The sequence below is a fragment of the Mobula birostris genome, chromosome 8, assembly GCF_030028105.1.
Source record: "Mobula birostris isolate sMobBir1 chromosome 8, sMobBir1.hap1, whole genome shotgun sequence".
NCBI classification, from domain to species: Eukaryota; Metazoa; Chordata; class Chondrichthyes; order Myliobatiformes; family Myliobatidae; genus Mobula; species Mobula birostris.
The window spans coordinates 152745001-152769508 of NC_092377.1; the positions used below are offsets into that span (position 1 = coordinate 152745001).

Sequence of the window (24508 nt, forward strand, 5' to 3'; positions counted from 1 at the left end):
CCTGATTGCTGCCCCTTGCCTTTCCTGTCAAAAACAGCATGAGACGTGGAGCCAGGAAGAACTCATTGCCACAGTCAGCTGTGGAGGCCAAGTGATTGTGGATGGTTTAGGTAGAGGTTGATAGGTTCTTGATTAGTAAGGGGATCAAAAGTTACAGGAAGAAAGCTGAGAATGGGGTTGAGAGGGAAAGGACAGAATTGATGGGCTGAATGTCCTAATTCCACTCCTGTGTTTTATGGATTTATATATTCCAAAACATCTTCACTTGTAAATCCCATTTCACCGTCTTAGCTCCCTCTTTATAAACACTTAGTTGCCTGATCGGGTTAGCACTTCAATTTACACCTCCTCCCACTGATAATTGCTTGAGCACAGACTGCACTCACCAGCATGGATTGATCAATGGACTCTTACCCTATCGCTCAATCAGCAAGATTGCCTTGGAGAATTAGCCAGCTTTTTGCGAGTTGGAGCTCATTAGGTGCACGGTTAACTGCTCAACAAGTGACCCAATTGCAGGTGCAGTCTGATAGAACAACTGTAAATACTGCAGTCTGTCAGAAAGCATGCTGAGCAAAAGCACAGAGACTCATGCAAAGCTAAAACTTCAAAGGGAAGATTTCACTCCTTGAAATCATTTGCATTTTGTTCTTTCAGTTACAGATGTAGGCATCTCTAGCGAGGCAGTGTTTAGTTGCCAACCCCAAGAGCCATTAAAGAAGAGTTAATTGTTGTACCATTTCAAATTCATTAAGATTAGATTAGATTCAACTTTATTGTCATTGCGCCGAGTACAGATACAAAGCCAATGAAATGCAGTTAACATCTAACCAGAAATCCAAAGAATAGTGTTATTTACAAAATAACTGCAAACAAAAAGTAACTGCTACAGCACTTACTTCTAATAATAACAAAATGGTGGAAAAGGTCACTTGGCAGCTCAAACTGGCTATCTGGATGCCTCATAGTTTGGAATGGTAATTGTTCTGCCCCAAACCGTAAGGAATTGCAGAGAATTGTGAACCTGCCATACTAACTACTCCTCCACTGACTTGGTCTACATGAACTGTTGTCTCAGGAAAGCAGCCAACAAAACCGAGGATCCCTTCTAGCCCAGTAATTCTCTCACCTCCTCTTCAGTTGGGCAGAAGATAGAAAAGACTGGAAACATACACCACCGACCTCAGGGACAGCGTCAACCCTACTCTTATCATACTCTTAGAAGGACATGTCATAGGCTAAAGGATGAGCTCTTGATCCCCCAATCCACCTTAGCATGGCCTTGCACTCAAATAACTTTGCACTTTCTTTGCAACTCTAACACTATACAGGTAATACTTTATACTTTATTGTCACCAAACAATTGATACTAGAACGTACAATCATCATAGCGGTATTTGATTCTGCGCTTACAAATCGATAGTAAATATTAAAAATTTAAATTATAAATCATAAGTTGAAAATATAAAAATGGAAAGTAAGGTCGTGCAAAAAAAAAAAACCGAGAGGCAGGTCCGGATATTTGGAGGGTACGGCCCAGATCCGAGTCAGGATCCATTCAGCAGTCTTATCACAGTTGGAAAGAAGCTGTTCCCAAATCTGGCCGTACGAGTCTTCAAGCTCCTGAGCCTCCTCCTGGAGGGAAGAGGGACGAAAAGTGTGTTGGCTGGGTGGGTCGTGTCCTTGATTATCCTGGCAGCACTGCTCTGACAGCGTGCGGTGTAAAATGAGTCCACGGATGGAAGGTAAGTTTGTGTGATGTGCTGCGCCGTGTTCACGATCTTCTGCAGCTTCTTCCGGTCATTCAGTGGCCATTTTATTAGGTACCTCTTGTACCTAATAAAGCGGCCACTGAGTACGTATTTGTAGTCTGCTGCTGTTGTAGCCCATCTACTTCAAGGTTCGACGTGTTTTACGTTCAGAGATGCTCTTCTGCACACCAGTGTTGTAACTAGTAATTATTTAAGTTACTGTCACCTTCCTGTCAGCTTCAACCAGTCTGGCCATTGTCCTCTGACCTCTCTCATTAGCAGGGCGTTCCGCCCACTGAACAGCTGCTCACAGAATGTTTTTTTTAAACACTAAACGCTAGAGGAGGGGTTCCCAACCTGGGGTTCATAAACCCCTCATTGGTCCATGGCATAAAAAAGGTTGGGAACCCCTGCCCTAGAGACAGTTGTGCATGAAAATCCCAGGAGATCAGCAGTTTCTAAGATACTCAAAATCATCCCATCTGACTCCAACAATCTTAACGGTCAAAGTCACATTTCTTTCCCATTTTGATGTTTGTTGTGAACAACAACTGAACCTCTTGACCATGTCTACGTGTTTTTATGCATTGAGTTGGTGCCGCATGATTGGCTGATTAGCTATTGCATTTATAAGCAGGTCTACAGGTGTACCTAATAAACTGGCCTCCGAATGTATATCTACCTCCTTTCGCCATCCATGGTAGCACAAGCCTTTCATCACAGGAATTAGCCCAATAAATCTCTGTACTCCAAGGGTGGTCTTGGCATTACCCTGTACAACTGGCACAACCAAAATTTAATAGAGTCTAGAGCCCCACAGAAAGAGACACTACCTTCAGAAACGTGATTAGGGAGCCAAGTGGCAGTCCATTTTATAGTTACTCAATTAAAAATCTTTATTGGTTCCCCTGCAGGGATTTGAACTGATATGTCCAAAATCCTGGTGTTTAATTTCCTAAATCACTTCAATTATGATGTTGCAAAACCTTCTACAATGTGACCTTTCAACACCTGGAATAATGGATGTCGAGTAACTCTTGCGTTGTGTCTATACTGCAAGAAGTCCAGCATCGGATGTATAAACTATTCGCAAATTACAAAAGCTAGCTAATCGATTACTAGTGGATAGATGAACACAAATTATGTAACAGTTTGGACTGATTAAGACTTCTTTAGCTGGAAAAGAGTCCACAGTTTTACATACATTGGAATTTTATTAGTTATACCTGCACAACTACTTGTTAATGCAAATATCTAATCAGCCAATCATGTGGCAACAAACTAAAGCATAAAAGCATGCTGCCATGGTCAAGAGGTTCAGTTGTTGTTCACAATGGGAAGGAATGTGAACTAAGTGACTTTGACCATGGAATGTTTGTTGGTGCCAGATGGGGTGGCTTGAGTATTTCAGAAACTGCTGATCTCCTGGGAGTTTTCACACACATTCATCTCTAGAGTTTACAGAGGATGGTGCAAGAAGCAAAAACGTTCTGTGGGAAAAAAATGCCTTATCAATGAGAGAGGTCAGAAGAGAATAACCAGGCTGGGTCAAGCTGTCAGGAAGGCAACAGTAACTTAAATAACTACATGTTACAACAGAGGTGTGCAGAAGAGCATTTCTGAATACACAACATGTCGGATCTTGAAATGGATGAACTACAGCAGCAGAAGACCACAAAAGTATAATCAATGGCCACTTTATTGGGTGCAGGAGATACCTAAGAAAATTACTAAACACTCCACATCACAATACTCAGCACCATATGCACAAAATTCAGAAACAGCTTCTTCCCCTCAGCCAACAGATTTCTGAATGGTCCATAAACACAATTCTGCTATTCCTTGTTTTTTGCACACTGTTCTTTTGCACTATACTGCTGTGATAAGGCCCAAGAGCAGAATTCGGCCATTGTCTGCTTTGCCATTCCATTATGACTGATCTGTTTTCCCTCTCACCCCATTCTCCTGCCTTCTTCCTATAACCTTTGATGCCCTGACTAATCAAGAACCTATCAACCTTTACTTTAAATATACCCAATGTTTTGGCTACCACAACCATCTGTGGCAATGAATTCCACAGATTCACCATCCTCTAATGAAAGAAATTCCTACTTGTCTCTGTCCTAAAGGCTCACCTTTCTATTCTGAAGCTTTGCCCTCTGGTCCTAGATGTCCCAATTATAAAAAGCATCCTCTCCATGTCCACTCAATCTACAGTAGACCATTTGCTATTTGATGGGCTTCAATGAGAGCCTTCCTCATTCTTCTAAACTCCAGCAAGTACAAGCCTAGAGCCATTAAACAATCTTCATCTGTTAGCACTTTCGTTCCCAGGATAATTTGGGATAACACCTGCTCATACATCTGCCCTTTCACCTCCTCTCTGAGCCCCAAATAGTCCTTCCAGGTGAGACAACACCTCACCTGTGGATCTTCTGCAGTCACCTGTCGTGTCTGGTGCTCCCAATGGGGCTTCCTCTACATTGGTGAGACCCTTCATAAATTGGGGGACCGCTTCGTCAAGCACCTCCGCACCATCTGCCAAAAGTGGGTCTTCCCGATAGCCAAACGTTTTAATTCCAATTCCTATTCCCATTCTGGCATGTCCATCCATGGTCTCTTCAGGATGGAGGAACAACACCTTATATTCCATCTGGAAAGACCATAAAACCAGAAGGTCTAAGACCCTCCAACCTGATGGCATGAATATTGATTCCTCCTTCCAGTAAACAAATTCCAACCGCCCCCACCTCCCCTATTCTCCATTATGACCTTTTACTTATTATCACCCGCCTACTACTTGCCCTGGGTTCCATCCTCCTTCCCTTTCTCCTATGGTCCACTCTCTGATCCTATCAGATTCTTTTTTTTCCTCCAATCCTTGACCCTTCCCATCTACCTGGCTTCTCCTATCACCTTATCACCTTCCAGCTCTTTTCCCCTCTCCCCACCTTTTTTATTCTGGCAACTTTCCCCTTCCTTCTCAGTCCCGAAGAAGAGTCTTGGCCCAAAACGGTGACTATTTATTCATTTCCATAGATACTACCTCACCTGCTGAGTTCCTCCAGAATTTTGTGTGCGTTGCCTTTTGATTTCCAGCATCTACTGCCTTTCTCATTATTGTAGTGCTTGTGAAGATCCTCTGGACTTTCTCCAATGCCAGCACACCTTTTCTTTGATGAGGGGCCCAAAACTGCAGCTGCGAAACAACAAATCTCACATCATCTAAGTCAGTGATAATAATTCTAATACTGAATCTGATCTCCTGGAAGAGGAGCCGAATCAAGACTTAAGCTGACTTAGCAGATGGAGATATTATACATTCCTCTCGGTTAATTGCCCATCTGCCTCCACCCTACCTCCCAGCACCAGTCTCACGGCTTAACATGAGAGCTGGCTCTCGCCCAGCATTCTTTGCTCTACCGCAGTTTGCGAGAGGTAATCATCTCCCCATGACCACAGTGGATCCAATCATTGTTTGAATGTTTATATATGTCAACAAAACTTCCTGAGGATCCCGTAGAGTTGCCACTCAGGCTGCTCGGGCGATTAAGGCGGTGTATGGTGTTTTCTGGCTTAAGCAAGCGCTACCGGAGATGTGCGACAGCTTACTGCTATTGCCACAGACAGTAATGAGGCAGGTGGAGACAAGACTAGTTCAGGGGGTGAGCCGTGCCGGGGCATTGTGAAGCGCAACGTGTTCGAACAGCCTGGTTCGCAGATGGAGTTGATATCACTGCTGGTGATGGAATGAGGGATTTGGAGAGCCGTCGATGCGGAAGGGTACCAATGCCCGTCCACCCTAACCCGGGCGCGAGGTTGGATCGCTCCAAGTGTCGAGCTGATTTGGGAAGACCGAGAACGGCTTTGGGCAGATGGCTCGGGCATATCAGGGTGCATGGATCCTTGTCCAGGAACGTGGCATTACGCGGTGCTTGGACGATTTAGACATCATCCCGGATTGACTGGAAGCGTGTTGGGTACGGAGACGAAAGTCGGGCTGAATTCACTGGCTGTCCCGCGAATATTCATTCTGAGGCTGTGAACTGCGCCGGCTGCTGTGCATTTCTGCCCTGCTGGTGTGAAAGCTGGGGACCAACGCTTGGCTTGGACCTAGTCAGGTTGCTCCAGGAGCGGAACTGGAACTCCATAAGATCATAAGATATGGGAGTAGAAGTAAGCCAGTCCATTGTGTCTGCTCCGCCATTCAGTCATGGGCTGATCCAATTCTTCTAGTTCTCCCCACTCCCCTGCCTTCACCCCATATCCTTTGATGCCCTGGCTAATCAACAACCTATCTATCTCTGCCTTAAATACACCCAATGATTTGGCCACAGCCGCTCGTTGCAACAAATTTCACAGATTTACCACCCTCTGACTAAAGTAATTTATCTGCATCTCAGTTCTAAATAGACGTCCTTCAATCCTGAAGTTGTTCCCTCTTGTCCTAGAATCCCCTACCATGGGAAATAACTTTGCCATATCTAATCTGTTCAGGCCTTTTAACATTCAGAATGTTTCTATGAGATCCCCCCTCATTCCCCTGAACTCCAGAAGTCAGTCTGGTTCAGGATGCTGTTGGTTTGCTCCTATTGTTTTCACAATGTATTTTTTTCTCTCTTTCTCTGCACATTGGTTTTTGGTCTTTTTTTAATTGGGTTCTTCGAGTTTCTTTGTGGCTGCCTATAAGCAGACAAATTTCAGGGTGTATAATTGATACATTCTTTGAAAATAAATGTGCCTTGAATCTTTGTATGGTGTGTTGACCTTCAGTAGTCAGGGGACTGAGTACCAGAACCACAAGATAATGTAGCAGCTCTATAAATCTCTGGCTACACCACACATGATACATTGTGTTCAGTTCTGGTCACCTCATTATAGGAAGGATGTGGAAGATTTAGAGAGGGTGCAGAGGAGATTTACCAGGATGCTGCTTAAACTAGGCAGCATGTCTTTTGAAGAAAAGTTGAGCTCACTAGGGTTTTTCTCTTTCGGAGTGAAGGAGGATGAGAGGTCACTTGATAGAGGTAGACAAGATAATGAGAGGACTTAATAGTGGACAGTGGGTGCCTTTGTTTCAGAGCTGAAATGGCTAAAACAAGAGGGCATTTTTTTAAGGTGATTGGAGGAATGTATGGGAGATATATCAGAGGTCAGTTTCTTGCAGAGAGTGTTGTGAGTATGGAATGCTCTGCCGGGGTGGTGGTAAAGGCATTTGAGACTTTTAAGAGACTCTCAGACACATAGATGAAAGAGAAATGGAGGCCTATGTGGAAGGGAAAGGTTAGATTGATCTTGGAATCTTGATCTTGACACAACATTGTGGGCCGAAGGTCCTGTACTGTGCTGGACTATTCTATGTTCTCTGAATTCTCCAAGGGCTTGGTGCGGGTGATGGTGCTAATTGCACAGTTTGTAGCCAGCTACCCTTTCTATTCTTATACCCACTCTTATGCCTTGACATTGTTCTTCCTCAGCAGGGACAAGCAATGGAGACGGTCAAGTTGCAAACACACCTGTAGGGACGCTGCCTCGCTTCCAGATTGAACCAGAGGATTCCTACATTGTGAAGAACGACCCCATTAAGCTGCGTTGCAAAGCCATGCCTGCCATGCAGATCTTCTTCAAGTGCAACGGCGACTGGGTGCATCAGGACGAACACATGCTGGAGGAGGACGTGGATGAGCTGACAGGTAACACACTTCCCTCATGGCATCCCTGTGTTTGGTCGGTGAGAGCATCTGGAAGACATTTTCACATGTCAGTCTGCTTCATGCTCTTTGAAGTGGTATTTCTCCTGCACGCTGTGAGGGAGGTTGTCAAAGCGTGGGGCAAGAATGGCGTTGAGTTGTCTCCTGGCTTAGGTGTTTGCTGCAAAAGTTCATGGAAGAATGGTGACAGTATGGAGTGATTGTCATGAGTTATCTCGATGTTCCTAGAATATTATCAAAGTCATAAATATGAGAAAGTCCGCAGATGCTGGAAATCCAAAGCAACACACACAAAGGAACTTACCCAGGTCAGACAGTGTCTATGGAAATGAATAGATAATCGATGTTTCGAGCCGAGACCCTTCTTCGGGACTGAGAAAGTGGGTGGGGGGGGAAGATGCCAGAATGGAAAGATGGTGGAGACAGGAAGGAAGGCTAACTGGAAGGTGAAAGGTGAAGCCAGGTGGGTGGGAAAGGTCAAGGGCTGGAGAAGAAGGAATCTGATAGGAGAGGAGAGTGGACCATAGGAGAGAGGGAAGGAGGAGGGGACCCAGGGGAAGTGATAGATAGTTGAGAAGAGCTAGAGTAAGAAGGGCGGGGTATTGTGTAGGCTCGGTGATGAATTCATTCAAAACCGATGCTGATAGCCTTGTTGACATCAGGACAGATATAGGAACTGAGGTAAATCAACCATGTTCTCAATGAATGGTGGAAAAGGCTCTTTCCTAGTCCCAGTTCTTATGTTCTTTTGCCTAATTCTTCATAATCCAGGAACGTGTGCACTATGCAACATACACAAAATGCTGGAGGAACTCAGCAAGTCAGGCTCCATCTATGAAAATGAATGAACAGTCGATGTTTCAGGCCAAGAGAACACCAACTGTTTATTCATCTTCATAGATGCTGCCTGGCCTGCTGAGTTCTTTCAGCATTTTGTATGTGTTGCTTTGGATTTCCAGCATCTGCAAATTTCTTGTGTTTATAATGTGTGTACTATGTTTCTGTACACCTCATCAGGAAGACAAGTTGTCGAGGTAAAACTGAAAAAGGTGATCTGACCATTCTCAGAGAGCTGCTTCTGGGACCTTGCTGTGTCAAAATTCAGCACCATATTCTCTACAGCATTTCAGTGAGTGCAAATTTCTTGTAATGGTGGAAACGGTGCGATAGAAATAATTCATAAAATATAATAATGTGGAACCTGTTTCCCCTCCATGTTTTTCATTAGAGGGCACAATTTTCTGAAGGGGGATGGCACAGTAGAATAATAGTTAGAACAACTCTTTACAGCACCAGCAACCCAGGTTCAATTCCCACCTCTGCCTGTCTTGAGCTTATACCTGTAATGAGTTTATATGTTCTCCCCGTGACAATCCCACAGTCCAAAGACGTACTGGTTGGTAGGTTAATTTGTCATTGTAAATTGTCCCACGATTGGGCTCGAATTAAATCATTAGATTATTGGGCGGTGTTACGTACCCCGTAACTGGGTTGCCAAACCAGCAGAAATGGATCACTCAGTTGGAGTCTGGATTACTAGAACTAAGAAAGTTTTATTAAAGAAACAAGCAACACAGTACTCTAATCAAAAGGATAATAAATGCAACAGATCAGCAATGATAAACACACATGTACACAGAATTAGGATGACAGGATCAATCAAGCTCTATCGTCGTCTAGGGGTAAATGACCAGTTTCAAAGTGACGCAAAGTTCAGTTCAATTGAATTCAGTTCAGTTTGCAGTAATCACTGCCGTGGGAGATGGACAGTGGGGGGAAGGAGAGAGAGAGCAAAACGAATGAATATTCAAACGGCTTCCACACAGACCTTCGATATTCTTCGCAGTCAGCTTTCGGGCGAGCCCTTTGTGATGTCCTCTGAGGTCACCGACCGTGACCCCTCCGTTTCCAGATACGATCATTCCTCTGTGGTGAACCTGGCACCCAGGCAAGGGCGGACCCACACCAGGTTCCCGCTGATCGTGCCTTTCCACCCTGTGCGTCTATGGCTTGGTCCCACGTCCAGCCTTCCAAAACTTCCCACCGACTTATGGGAGGCGCACCGCTTCCAGGGTCTCGTTACCTCGTGGTGTTGTGTGTGTCTTGCCTTAGCGAACCTGTCCCTTTTTATCCCCCTGCTGGGGTATCGCCTGTCCATCACTTCAAACAGTTCAGGGTTCAAAGGGGGAGCCGATCTTGACAGCTCTCCTTCCGTTAAACTCTCCCGTCCCTTCATTAACATCCCCAAATGCTGCTCCATTGTTTTCCTTATCTCTCTTTCTCCTGAAGACAGGTGGCAGACCAACTGCTGATCCCACTGGTGCCAGCACAGGACAGCTAACATCTTAATCTATGTGTATTCTCGTCACACCTCTCACCTTTAAGGATTTTTACCGGGGTAAAAATTACAAACATGAATACATTATTTGATACACACAAATATACATCTTCATCAGCTATTTGGCTAATACAGCGAATTTTAAGTTGTCAGCACCTGACAGACAGTCAGCAATCACATTTTCTGTTCCTTTTATATGTGTTATTAATAATCCCTTAGACCAGGCTCCAACTTAGCAAACTTCATAGTGGCCAAAAACACTGATGAATTGCGATCAATGTAACCTCTCATTGGGTTTCGTCCCGGACCACAATAACAAGGTTCGTCCCATTACGACTTAGTTTTCTCTCTCAAGGGCTTAGTAGGAGGGGGAGGAGTAGTAACTGCAGAGTTATTGCAAAACTTCCTACAGTACCCCACCATCTCCAAGAGCCTTCTGAGGGCCCTCTTGTCTGTCGGGGTTGGGATGTCAGAGATAGCCCGCCCTTTAGCTTGCATTGCTGCCAGCTGCCCCTGTGTCACCACAATTCCCAGATAAGTGACCTTCGTGTGGCCGAACTCATTTTTTTCAAGGTTCACTTCAAGCTGGCTTCAGACAGCCGTATTACATCGCCAATACACACCTCTGTGTTCGTCAGCCCTTTCGTCACTGAATTACTCATTCTATAGGGCTGTTGCTCACTAGGCTGACCTAGCATAGCAAACACCACCCAGCGTCCCAGTTCTTTGCATCGCCTCAGGACAATCAAACACACGTGTGCAAGTCGTTTAATTACTTCTCCTAAAGAGTCACTTTGTTCGGGGATTAAGGGAGAGACCTTATCAGCAGGGCTGGCCAAAACAATAGCCTTCTCCCATCTGGTCGATACCGTACTCATCTTTTCAAAATGTTTTTTTTTCTTATCAGGGGGACCCTAGCTTCATTGATTTCTGCGCTAACACTGACTAGGTTTGTTAGCATATCAAAAGCCTGTGACCATCTCAGTTCGCATCTGCCATAATCAATAACATCCTTCCTCCTGTGCAGCCGGTAAACCTCTTTCATGATTCCACCAACTGTTTCCTCCAGCACCGCAAAATGTCCACCGGGGGGGTACCTTGTGGGCCAGGTTAAAAATCTCATCCCCATAACTCTTTTGCACCACCCCCCATTCCTCATCTGCGGGTACGGTACTTGGTCTCCCTTTCTTCCTTAGCACTTCCTCCTCCACACAATAGCCTACTGGTTCCCTTTTTAATTCTGCGTCAGAGAGAGCTGTCTCCGCCAAAACCATCAGCCCCTCGTCTCGCTCCTGCGCCTGCACTAATTCTTTCCTGGCTAATGCTAAGTCTGTCTCAGCTCCCTCACTACCTCTTGTTTCACTACACTCCTTCTTTTCACTTTCTACCCCCTTCTCGTACAAGGCTGGCAGAAACGTCTCAGCTAAATTTACTTCGGCAGTCCCGTGATGAACCTGTGAGTCCATGGGTGGGGCCTCAATGCTGGCAGGCTGACCTGTCAATCTCACGGCTGGGAACACGATTCCACCGGCGAGGTCATTACCGAGCAAGACTTCCACGCCTTTCATCAGTAATTTGGGCCTCACCCCGATCGTGACTAGTCCAGAGACCAAGCTGCTTTGTAGGTGTATCTGGTGCAAAGGGACTGCCTCTGTCCCTCCCCCAATACCTTTGACCTTGACCTCCCCAGTCTGGGTCTCTGAGCTAAACTCTAATACACTCTTCAATATCAATGACTGACATGCTCCCGTGTCTTTCCAGCTCCGCACTGGAACTGGTTTTAACCCCTCCTTCACTGACACCAATCCGGCCGAGATAAACCTCTCGCGCCCTTCCTGAACTTTGGCAGACCTGTCCTCTCCTAGCAGTTCGTTTACCAGCTCGATACAGCCAGTCAAAATCGCTGTTTTTCCTTTTCCCGTCTCCTTCTTTGGGGCAAAGCACCTGGACGCAAAGTGTCCGACTTTCCCACAATTATAACAGACGACCCCAGGAGACTTCCTACCAGACTGCTCCCGGTCTACCTTATCCTTCTCACTAGTCCCCGGCTTACTTTCTGACTTTTCTGGTGGACTTTCCCCACCGTCCTGACTACCCTTCTGGTAGCCTTTACTCGGGGAAAACTTCATTTAATGCGTCAACGCATACTCATCCGCTAACTTAGCAGTTGCAGCTAACGTGGCTGCCTCTTTCTCATCTAGGTAGGGTCTCATACCCTCAGGGACACAACCTTTAAACTGCTCAATCAGGATCAGCTGTAGCAGTCTGTCATAATCCCCCTCTACCCCCTTCGAGGCGCACCAACGCTCACAATATGTCTGCATCTCACGGGCAAACTCTAAATACGTGCGGTCCCACTGCTTCCTCGCATTCCGGAAACTCTGCCGGTATGCCTCCGGGACCAATTCATAACTCCTGAGGATGGCCTCTTTCACCACCTCATACCTCTGGGCATCTTCCGCGGACAAAGCTGAGTAAGCTTGTTGGGCTTTCCCTTTCAGTACACTCTGAAGCAAAACAGCCCACTTATCCCTCGACCAGTCCTGACTTGTAGCAACTTTTTCGAAATGGAGAAAGTACCGATCCACGTGGGTATCGTCAAATGGGGGAACCAGCCTAACCTCCTGGGTCGCCCGGAACCCTCCACCTTGGTTCGGCACGGGCCCCTGCTCTGCCCTTATCTTTAACTTCTCCAGCTCAAATTCCCTTTCCCTCTGTTTCTCCAACTGCCTCTCTTCTCGCTCCAACTGTCTCTCTCTCTCCTGCCTTTCTAACTCTCTTTCTCTTCGTGTTCTAGCTGCCGTACCCGGAACTTGTGCTCGAGTCTCAGTTTTTCAAGCTGCACCTGTACCGCGTCTCCAGCAGGTTTTTCAATAGACACCACCTCCAGCTCCCCTTGGGGAAACACACCTTTAGATACATAGTGCTCTACGATAGCTCTGTGTATCTCCTCTCTCCTCATTGTCGACTTCCCCTTAACAAGATTCAACCGTTTGGCCACAGCTGCCAATTCCGCTTTCCTGGCATCCTCTAATGCCTCCAAGGTCGGCGCCTTTATAAATTCCTCAACCTCCATTTCTGCTGTTTGTCTTTTCTTTCTTTTGGGAATTTTAACCCAATCAATTTACTCCGTCCCAAATTTAGCGTTCAAAATCGCGGACGAGAACCCCACTTATGTTACGTACCCCGTAACTGGGTTGCCAAACCAGCAGAAATGGATCACTCAGTTGGAGTCTGGACTACTAGAACTAAGAAAGTTTTATTAAAGAAACAAGCAACACAGTACTCTAATCAAAAGGATAATAAATGCAACAGTTCAGCAATGATAAACACACATGTACACAGAATTTGGATAACAGGATCAATCAAGCTCTATCGTCGTCCAGGGGTAAATGACCAGTTTCAAGGTGATGCAAAGTTCAGTTCAATTGAATTCAGTTCAGTTCGTAGTAATCACTGCCGTGGGAGATGGACAGTGGGGGGAAGGAGAGAGAGAGAGAGCAAAACGAATGAATATTCAAACGGCTTCCACACAGACCTTCGATATTCTTCGCAGTCAGCTTTCAGGCGAGCCCTTTGTGATGTCTTCTGAGGTCACCGACCGTGACCCCTCCATTTCCAGATACGATCGTTTCTCTGCGGTGAACCTGGCACCCAGGCAAGGGCGGACACACACCAGGTTCCCGCTGATCGTGCCTTTCCACCCTGTGCGTCTATGGCTTGGTCCCGCAACCAGCCCTCCAAAACTTCCCACCGACTTGTGGGAGACGCACCGCTTCCAGGGTCTCGTTACCTCTTGGTGTCGTGTGTGTCTTGCCTTAGCGAACCTGTCCCTTTTTATCCCCCTGCTGGGGTATCGCCTGTCCATCACTTCAAACAGTTCAGGGTTCAAAGGGGGAGCCGATCTTGACAGCTCTCCTTCCGTTAAACTCTCCTGTCCCTTCATTAACATCCCCAAATGCTGCTCCATTGTTTTCCTTATCTCTCTTTCTCCTGAAGACAGGTGGCAGACCAACTGCTGATCCCACTGGTGCCAGCACAGGACAGCTAACATCTTAATCTATGTGTATTCTCGTCACAGCGGCGTGACTCAAAGAGCCAGAAGACCCAAGTCCACGTTATATCTCAGTAAAAGAAAGTGCCCCAATCACTCAGTATTGGGAGCTGTGTGTAACATATAGACTAGACCATTGCCTCTGCCAAAAGAGTTGCTTCCATTTGTTTTGTCTCTAGTGTTATTTTCCCTCCCAGAGCTTACACCCACGTTCACAGTGTGAGCACATTTACTACCTTTTCAAACTTGCTGATTATGGTCCCTCTTCTATTCAATCCCATTCCACAGAGTGGATAGATCTGACTTGATGAACAAAATGTCACCAATTGATCAGAAATACAGTTCTGTGCAAAAGTCTTAAACACATACTGTATATATAACGAGGGTGCCTAAGACTTTTGCACGGTTCCTTAGTAATCTTATGTATTGCACTGTACTGCTGCCACAAAAAAAAAATTCATGACCTACGTGAGTGATGATAAACCTGATTCTGATATGGGTCCCTGTTGTGGACTGCGAGTGGGAAGGCGGCAGAGAGAGGGGAATCATGGTTGGGAAAAGAGGAGGGAGCGGGAAGCACCAGAGAGAGATTTTGCAATGATCAATAAACCAATTGTTTGGAATTAAATTACCTTGCGTGGTGTCTCAGGGCTGGTTGTGTCAGCACCCGCACCCCCCCCCCCACCCATTGTACTCCTTCTCTGCCACCTGTGCCTCACCCCTCCTGCAGCGTTCCACCCTTGGCATTTCCAACATCTTTGCTCCTGCCAGATTTACAAACTCACTCGTTGCTCCATGTTGACAAATACAGTACTGTGCAAAAGTCTTAGGCACCCTAGCTATACTTATGTGTCTAAGACTTTTTGCACAGTACTGTATATGGCTGCCTTTTCTATTCTATTTTCCTGGCCCCACTTACCTTCCCCAAATTACTCTTTACAAGAAAGTTTGGCTTAAAGCCAACAGCGATATGAAACTTTCAGTTTAAGACAAGATCTTGCTTTGAAAAACATTTCAGAAGTAACTGGAATGGAATTTATTGCCATTACAATAATTGTACCTTCAGATATAAGAGCTTCATTCCACCTGTGGAGGTGCATTCTGTAGAACGAATGTATGGTAAGTTTCATATGAATCAAATTAACTTAAAGCAGTGCCTAAAGAATTGGACTTCATCTCCACTTTTCCTAGTATTCACTGAGAGGAAATTGCCAATCATCTAGTATCAGATGTTGAACAATTGCTGCTAGAGATGGGAGCATTGAGTGGTCAAAGGAAGCAGTGATGGATATCACAGTGCCCGTGCCAAGTCTGTTAACAATTGTGTAGCACTTGTGCAGAATTTGAAGCAGGCAGTCAATTCTGTGCTCTGTCTTCAGAAGAGATTACCTGGTGGACAGGAGAAGGGATTCAATGATTTTCTCAAAACCTCCTTGTAGGCGTGCAACATTCACACTACTGGAAATCTCTGCCCCATTACTGCTCGTAAGAGGAATTTAGGATGGTATTGAAAAACTCAAGGCTTTGTGTTGGGAGAACAAAGGAACCCCTTGCAGGTGAAAGATGGGGGACTTTGCCCCATGGACTAACCACCTTCCCTCTAGCCACTACAGCCCCCATCTGTGGTGTCTGCACTGGCTTCCTAACCACCTCATCTCTCTGACATAGCCATCGATGCCTCTCAATTCTCTGAACATGCACCTGCCCACTGTTCCTTCTAAGCTGTGCAGATATGCGGCCTCGCTGTAACTGAAGTGCTGCCATGCACTTAGCCTTTGTTGCCACGCAGCTGGAATTCTCTTTTCCTTAATGTTTTGTTAAAGTGCCACGCAGTTTTCAGGCCACAAAAAGCTTTCCTGCTCAGAGCACTGGCTGGTCCGCGCAGCGCTGAGAAGTATTAAAGGGAATGTTGTACCTGCCCATAGGCATCTTTACAGTAGCCAGTTCACCTGCCAACTAGAACGTCTGCAAGATACGGGAGGAAACGGGAGCAGCAGGGAGAAATCCAGCGGTTTCAGGCAGACTCCAAATTTCACATAAAACTTGACCCGGCCGGACTAGCTGACACAAAGATAAGTCAAAACATTGATTGCACGGAAGCAAATGTGTGAACAGCATGAGAATATTTCCTCTACTTTTCTCTTCATTCTACTTCAGGGATAAATATAATCCAAGGCAGTTCTCCTGCTTTCCCTTAAGTTAGTGCATGAGATCTCATACCTACCTGAGAGGGCAAATTGGGACTTGGTGCAACATCCTGTTTGAAAGACAGCATCGTCCATATTAAAACACTCCAGCAGCACCGCATTGGAGTGACAGTAAGAATTATTGAATTTAGGAAAATGTGCAAACTCCATACAAACAGTACTGGGTATCAGGGTCAAAATTGGACGTCTGAAGCACATCTTCTGATTCACACTCAGATTCAGAGTTATTTATCACATGTACACTGAATCAGTGAAGTGTGTTGTTTGCATTAACAACCAACATACTCAAGGATGTGCAGGGGGCAGCCCGCAAGTATTGGCACCCATTCTAGCACCAATATAGCATGCCCACAATGCTTGGCAGAGCAACACTGAACACACCAGAACACAGAAAGGGATAAAGCAATCAAGCCCCTTTCTCCCCCCTTCCCACCTACCCACCCACTCACATACACAGTTCTCTAACCCCAGGACAAGCCACCTACTTGTCTCCTGCAGATTCAAGGATTCAAAGCCTTCTCTCACGAACACGCAGAGATTCGCTGACCAAGATTCCAGCCTTCTGGACTTCTGATTGACCTTCGGGCTTCGATCTTGACCACTGATCAAACTTTTGCCTGTGATCCAGACCTCCAATCGACCTTTGGGCTTCAATCTTCCGTGCAAAATTCTTGCCTCTGGACTAGCAGTACAGGCAGTTAGATCTGGACAAACCTTTCCACCAAGCCATCTGCAGATGGATGGTACAGTGTAGATGTAATATGTCTTATTCCATTCATTGTCAGGAATGACTGAAACTGTTACACAACAGACTGTGGTCCATTGTCACTGACAAAGTGGTCTGGAACCAGTCCTTGAGAAGAGGCTCCTCAATGCATTAACAGTGTACAAGGCTGTCATGGAGACTATTGGGAATACTTCTGGCCTCTTCTGGACGTGTTGGCATCCCAGACAGTGCATAAACAGCTGCTCGACCTGCTACCTATCCCAGACCACCAGACAAAGTTTTGTACCAATGCTTTCATTTTGACCGCACCTAGATGATTGGCAGGTAGCTCCTCCAACATTTTAGCTCTCAGCTTGGATGGTACAACTACCCATCCCCACATAAGGCAAACCCTACAAGGGCAAGTTCATCCCGGTGCTGGTAAAAATGGGGGAGCTGAAATTTCTGCTGCACATTCAGGCCATTTTGGGTTGCCACGTAGACCTGAGACAGTGTGGGGTCTTTTTTAGATCATCTCTGCCATAAAAGGGAGACTTTCGATTTGCATTAAGGAGAATATGTCAAGAGGACTGTCTTTTTTTTATAAATTATTCTGTTTTTTCCTTTTCCAAGTGTAAACCAGACAATCCATCAGCATTTTCATTGTTAGTTTTTCTCTTGAATTCGATCTTGTAATTATGTCCTCCAAGAAACAGAGCCCATGTTTGCATTATGCTGCTGCTGTTAGTGGAACACCCTTCTGTGGATTGAAAATGGATACTAGTGGCTGAAGATCAGTAATGAGGGTAAACCCTGTCCCATACAAGTACTGGTTGAAAGGTTTTTCACCCTGTGAGTACAGAGACTACTGTCACCATTTCCTTTGCCTTTTTGAAAGCCACCTCACACTGCTTTGTCCATTGCCATTTCTAACAGTTCTGTAGTAATGACATCAAGGGGTCGAGCGCAGTAGCCAGGTTTGGGAAGAACCTGCTACAGTAATTGACAAATCCTAAAAAGGACCATGACTGTGATACATCCTATGACCTTTCACTGCTTGAATTTTCTCAGCATAATTGTGTAAATCCTGTGTGTCAATGATGTGACCACAGTAAGTGATGCTTGGTTTAAAGAATTTACACTTGTCGCACCATGACCTGAGATCATCAATCTTCTAATCTTTTTAACACTGTCTTGAGCGTTTGGAGATGTTCCTTGTCATCCTCAGTAGTAACTATAATTGTCATCCAGGTAACACCAAGAGCCTGGGCAACTTTGTAGCACCAGTCCATAGCTTTCTGCCAGACACTACTCCTAAAATAAGCCTATTGTAGTGATAAAACTCTTTACGGTGCTCGTGGTGAGAAACACCTTGGGTTCTTCCATCTCCATCTGTAGATAGACCTCAGCTAAGTCTACTTTGCTGAAGTGTTTCTCTCCAGAAAAGTTTGCCAAGATATCCTCTAACACGGGAAGAGGCTTTTGATCTACTTTTAGTACTGGGTTGATGGTGAACTTAAAGTCGCCACCGCTCCTGACAGACCCATCTTTCTTGGCTACTGGGTACACTGTCGTTGCCTATGGGCTCCATTCAACCTTGGGAAAAATTTGTTCAGCCTCCATGCGATCTAGCTCACTGGCTACTTTATCATGGATGATGAAGGGGACTGGTTAGGCTTTGTAAACCTTGGATGTGGCATTATCTGTTGTTGCATTTCACCATTGTGAAAGCCATTCCCACTGGAGTTAACTTTTCTCCAGTGTAAGTTCTTAGTTGGATATCTGCAGGCTTCAGTTCAGTATCTTTGAAATGCTGATCAAACTCATTTTGTGGAATGGCTGAAATAGCCGAGCAAGTGTCCAATTCCATTTTAATTAATTTACCATTGACTTCTGGTGTAAGCCATGTTGTTTGTATATTGTCAGTTTTCACATTGTAAATCATAATACTATTCAGTCCTGTGTCACTCTTATCATTATCAAATTTTTCATCAGCTGCAACTTTTTTGAAGCTGCAACTTGACCATTTGTCCTTTTCTTTTCCTTGTGCAGCCTATTTATTTTTGTCTGCCTGATGTGCATTTTGTATGTGTCCTACTTTGTTGTATTTTTTGCAAATTTTACCTTTAAACCTGCATTCATCTGGTGTATATGAGCCCCTGCCACAGTGGAAACACAATTTGTTCAGCCAAGCAGGTTTCTGTTTATTGGGATTTTGTTAATGTTCATTTTCATTTCTGACTCAATTATGTCTCTGGCTGCTGTTTCCATTGATATAGCAATTTCAAGTGTTCTTTTAAATGTGAGTTATGCTTCAGTTAAGAGCCATTTTTGAATGTTTTTTGTAAGATTGCACAGATCTTAAGCAATCTCTCAGTTCATCATTAAGCCATCACTGAACTGGCAATGCTCAGATAATTCCTTCAATTCAACAACTTAAACTAAACCAGACTCCCCTTCCATTTGATTTTACTTATGAAACCTAAAGTAGTCTGCAATCAACAATGAACATCTCTTTCACCTTCCAAAGAAAAATGTTTCTACACTTTTTTTTAAGCTCGAATGCCTCTCTCTCCCATTCCAAAGAAAAATGTGCTGTGCTTCAACATGTAGGTACTTATCTCGGGTTCATTTTAAAACTTCTTGGTCACCATGGTTATGTTTTATAAATCCAGAAACTAATTGAAAGAAAAACACGGGAGCCGGGATAACCTGTCTACTTAATTTTTCTTTAGTGAGGTGCTAGATGAAGTAATAATGTATGCCATTCACATACTTCTTACATATAACCTGTAATAAATTGTATAAACAAGCAAAGAATGCTTATTTAATCAAACAATATATTTACAACATTACTCAAATATTAGTGAAGTATTGAATATACTACAGGTGTATTTGAAGGGGAGTTGATAGGAAATTGGGGAGAATAAATAGAATCAGTTTAGGATTAGTGTGTATGGGTCCTTCATGCTCAGCATGGGCTCAGAGTGCCAAAGGTCCTGCACCTCTGCTGGATCTACACCATGAGTGTAGAGACAAATTTTCAAAGGTGCTATATATTTTTTCAATTCAATTTAGAGGTACAGGATGGTAGCAAGACTTTTACAACTCAAGGAGCCCATGTTGCCCAATCACATCCATGTGACCAATTAGCCTACAAATCCATAAGTCTTTGGAACGTGGGATGAACACGGAATACCCAAAAGAAACCTCTGCTATCACAGGGAGAAAATACTAACCCAGCTTGGTTGTTGGCACTGTAATAGCATTTCACTAGCCACTATGACAAGTCAGGCAACATCGATGCAGTGAAATCAACAGTCGACATTTTAGGTGGTGGATCTTGGCCCAAAATATTGACTGTTCAATCCCCTCCTTAAATGCTGTCTGACCTGCTGAGTTCCTCCAGTATTTTGGGTCTGTTGCACTGAATTTCGAGCATCTGCAGAATTTCTTGTGCTTATGTATACAAGCCTTTCTTTTCTATTTTCACCTTCAAAGCAGGTTTGTTGATTTGCAAAACCTGCATTATAATTGCTTGCAAAATCATGCTGTGTGATATTAGCATATGGATGCACACATTGATAGACGAATATCACATCATGCAAATTTGTTCCGAATGCGTGTCAGATTCCCCAAAGAAAACAGAACAGGCTGAGGGCAAATTAGCGGGCTCCAGAATTCATAGCACTGCACTGCCAAAACATTCATTCTACCTGCTGCTAGAACTTTCATAGAATGGATACCTGGAGAGTGATTTCAGGACTGCAATTTAATCAAAATGCTCGGGTTATATCGTAAACTGGCAGTTTGATGCCATCTTCTAAATCTGAAAATTGGATTATAGCCTGGAATGAATTCTGTTCCAACTTTTTTTGAATTTAATTATCTGTACGGTGTTCATTTTGCGTGGGAGGTTTTATCTTTTGTTTAAGCTAGGAAGGAGAACTTTTTATTTACATTACTTCGCATCTATTTATTCAGCAATGGCGCTGGGAGCCATTTATTTTATTTAAAGAACAGGCCCTTCAGGTCCAGCAAAACACCTATTTAACCTTAACCTAATGACAGGAACGGTGCCTCATAAAGGTGATGTCCATTATTCAGGATGCCCATCACCCAGGACTCTTTTTGTTACTGTCAGGAAGGATGTACAGAAGCCTGAAGGCACACACTCAGCGATCTGGGATCCCCTCTGCTTTAGTGGTCACTGAACCCATGAACACTACCTCGGTTTTTATTATTTCTGTTTTTGCACTATATTTAAATTTAAATATTTGATATACAAATATTATTTATTTTTTCTATATTATCATCTGTTGCAGTGTATTGCTGCAGCTAAGTTAACAAATTTCACGATATATACCGGTGATAGAAAACCCGATTCTGGTTTGCAATGACCAAATAACCTACCATATGAGGAACTTGGGAGGAAACCAGACCACTTGAAGGAAACCCATGCATTCATGGGGAGGACATACATACACCTTAAGGGTGGCGTCGGAGTTGAACTCCAGTGCACTGGTGCCCTGAGCTGTAATAGCGTTGTGCCAACTGCTACACTACCATGGTGGTCTATTTAGAGATACTGTACGATAACAGGTCGTTCTGTCCTAACAAACCCATGTGGTCCAATGACTTTCAAGCGATCAATTAATGCCCCAATCCAGTAGGTCAGGCAGCATCTATGGAAGTGAATGAACTGCCATTGTTTCAGGCCGAGATACATGCTGCCTGACCTGCCGAGCTCCTCCAGTGCTTTGGATTTCCAGCCTCTGCTGAATTTCTCGGGCTTATAATCAACTAACCCGTACAGCTTTGGAATGTGGGAGGAAACTGCAACCCCTCAAGGAAACCCATGTGGCCATGGGGTGAACACACAAACCCCCTTACAGACAGTTGCGGAATTGAACACAGGTCACCGGCCCTGTCATAGCCTTATGCTAACCACTGCGTTACCGTGCCGACCCAGCTTTGCAAGGCATTGTGGCCCATTGTTTTCCAATCAAAGCCCAGCAAATATCTCCCTCCTTTAAAAATCATACACAACCCAGTAAGATGGAAGGCCAGTTATTTCTTGTTGTTGTTATTGTTCTTCGAGGGAGGAATATTGCCCAGGAGATTTTTGCTCTTTGAGTAATGCCTCAATTTTTTTCTCTGAATACTAAGCCTTAGTTTATTGATAGCTCCTGTAACAATACAACATTCTCTGTGACATCTTGTCTTTACTGTTAAGGCAGCTGAGGATCCGACTGCTGGCAACCAGCTAGTTTAAATAATGAAAGCATCATCAGTTCCACAATAACGTTTTAGGGTCGAGGAGATCCACACAACAGTGTCTTTCATGGTGCTTGGTTTAAAGCAATTGCTGGCCTGTGAAATACCTTGTGGACCAGGAGGATCAAGACTGCTCCCCCTCCATAAATCTCATTCTTTTCACAAGGAAGCACTGGGCCATCCACAAGCAACAGGCCTTTTCACTCTCCGTCTGAGGACAGGCATCATTTGCACTGAATTGGCAACATTGGCACATTGTTTGAGCGTCTTGGGGAAAGAGTCAAGGCTGATTTATACTTCTGCATTAACTCAACGCCGTACGTACAGCGTAGCCGCGAACCCTACGCGGATCCCTACGCCATAGCCTGACGTGCACCTCTCCCAAAATGTAACTGTGCGTCACGGCACGCAGGCCGCAATAGCTGTGATTGGTCCTCTTGGTAGCATCGCTTTTCCTCCTAGGCTGCAATAGCTTCCCATTGGGCGACTGAAAGGCAGGGAAGGAACTCTGGCTGCGATGCTTTCCATAAAGCTTTACAGACCTCCGAAATTATGGAGGACACATTTCGCTTTTACGAAAAAAGATGCTGGCTTCTTGTTTACCCCGAGAAAGACTATCATGACCATGAAACCTTGCGCGGGCAGGTGTGCGCACATGTGTGATGTGCCCGAATTGCAGAGTGACACAAACACACCAACACACAAGTATAAATGCTCACAACGCACGTAGGCCACTAGCGTAGGTTACGGCATCCATTTGACGCACAACTATAAATCAGCCTTCAGGCGTATTGCAGTAAGGATAAGGAAAGGAGTCTTTCTCCCTAAAAGCCATTATTAGAATCAAATGGGAGACTAATTTACTTGGCTCCATCTTCATGAATTAATCATTCTGTGCCGTGTCACATGACGTGGGTGATCACGGTCTTCCATCTGTCTACTGAGTGAGGAATCTTTGCCTGTGGGGAAGACTCCCTTCACGCTGTTGCCCTTTCTGTGACCATGACTGCCCTTGGCAAATTTTTCAACAGAAGTGGTTTGCCATTGCCTTCTTCTGGGCAGATGGGTGACCCCAGCCATTATCAATACTCTTCAGAGTTTGTCTGCCTGGCATCAGTGGTTGCATAATCAGGACTTGCGGTATGCAGTAGCTGCTCGTACGACCATCCACTACCTACTCCCATGGCTTCACATGACTCTGATCGGGGATGAGGGTAGGGTGGCCATTTCCAAATTTGCAAAGAGGTCAGAGGTTACCATGTATATACAATGCATTTCCAAAAAATATATTTTTTTATAAAATTTAAACCATATTGCAAAAATAACAAATGCAAACTTTAATTATTTTATTAAATAAGAATTCTAACATGATACTTTTTATGCCTATATAAATCCAGCAAAAACCTAGCTATTTCATCATTAATCAGTGATTTTCTGCCAGAGCCCTTTTTCCATTCAATGATTCATCATTTTGCATGTTACATACATGCATTCATACAGTATAAATAAAGAACTGAAAGAAATGAATATTCATTTTTACTCCTGCTGAAGCAGATATGCTAACCAAATTAGCTTTTTTCACAAACTAAAGGAAGTAGCCTACTTAGGCCTACCATGGACTGCCAGGTATGGATGTCTTTTTTTTGTATTTCTGCCTTTTACTTGCCATCTCCAGGAGTTCTCTGTTGGCCAGGAGTTTTTTGTATATGGCTGGGCCACTCTTCTGAGAGGTTGTTACATATTTGGAGCTCTGCTCCAACTGAGCCCACTTGCAGACAGCTTCTCCCCTTTCTCCAAGCTGAGATCATCATTTAAAAAACTCGTTCTGTGGGAGCATTGCTGCATGGAATAGAGAAGATATCAGCACTCACCTTCTTCAGGTTAGTGAAAGAGACCTCAGATTTACTGAGCAGCTTGAGATAACATTCTTCACTATGGCTATCCACCATCTCAGGAGTATTGATAATTGCCTCCACAATCCCGTACTCTTCATATAATTCATCCATATCAATATCTTGAAGGTTGCAGGCCTTGAATGCATCACAGAATTCCCCAAAAGGTATGGCACTTAGTAGGCTCAATTTTGACACTTTGTTACGAAAGCTGTTTTCAGAGAAGTCATACCTGTCACTTAAGTACTTTATGACTTTCATAGAAAACAATGAAGTCTGCTTCACATTTCTTCCACATGTCAGGGGTAAGCTGGCTAAGCTTGGTGTTCACTGCAAAGCCAAAACAAGACAGTCCTTTACTCTGCTCTCAAGTTTGCTTTTCAGTTCAGCCATTAGCTTAAATACTGAAATTATGCTGAATGCTTGGCTTCTAGTGCTTCAATAGTGTCTTGGGAACAATTTAAGAGTGTGACTGAGGAAGAAGAAATAGATCTCAGACGATTCACAGGCATTTCCTTCATCTCCATAGCACTTCCACAGTACCTTGGAGCTCTCCTCCTCACCTAGACTCT

The 24508-nt window shown here is 44.4% G+C and overlaps 1 protein-coding gene across 5 annotated transcripts in view; it reads left to right on the forward strand.

Annotated features, from left to right (window-relative positions):
• The window catches only part of LOC140201841 (netrin receptor UNC5D-like), a 903393-nt gene that overhangs the window by 459463 nt on the left and 419422 nt on the right, over window positions 1–24508 (forward strand). For 4 of the 5 annotated variants that reach the window (XM_072266557.1, XM_072266558.1, XM_072266560.1 and 1 more), the window contains exon 2: window positions 7229–7444. In XM_072266557.1, the coding sequence (XP_072122658.1) occupies window positions 7229–7444 (216 nt within the window). The remainder of the gene's footprint in view (window positions 1–7228; window positions 7445–24508) is intronic. The other variant, XM_072266559.1, reaches the window with a different exon arrangement.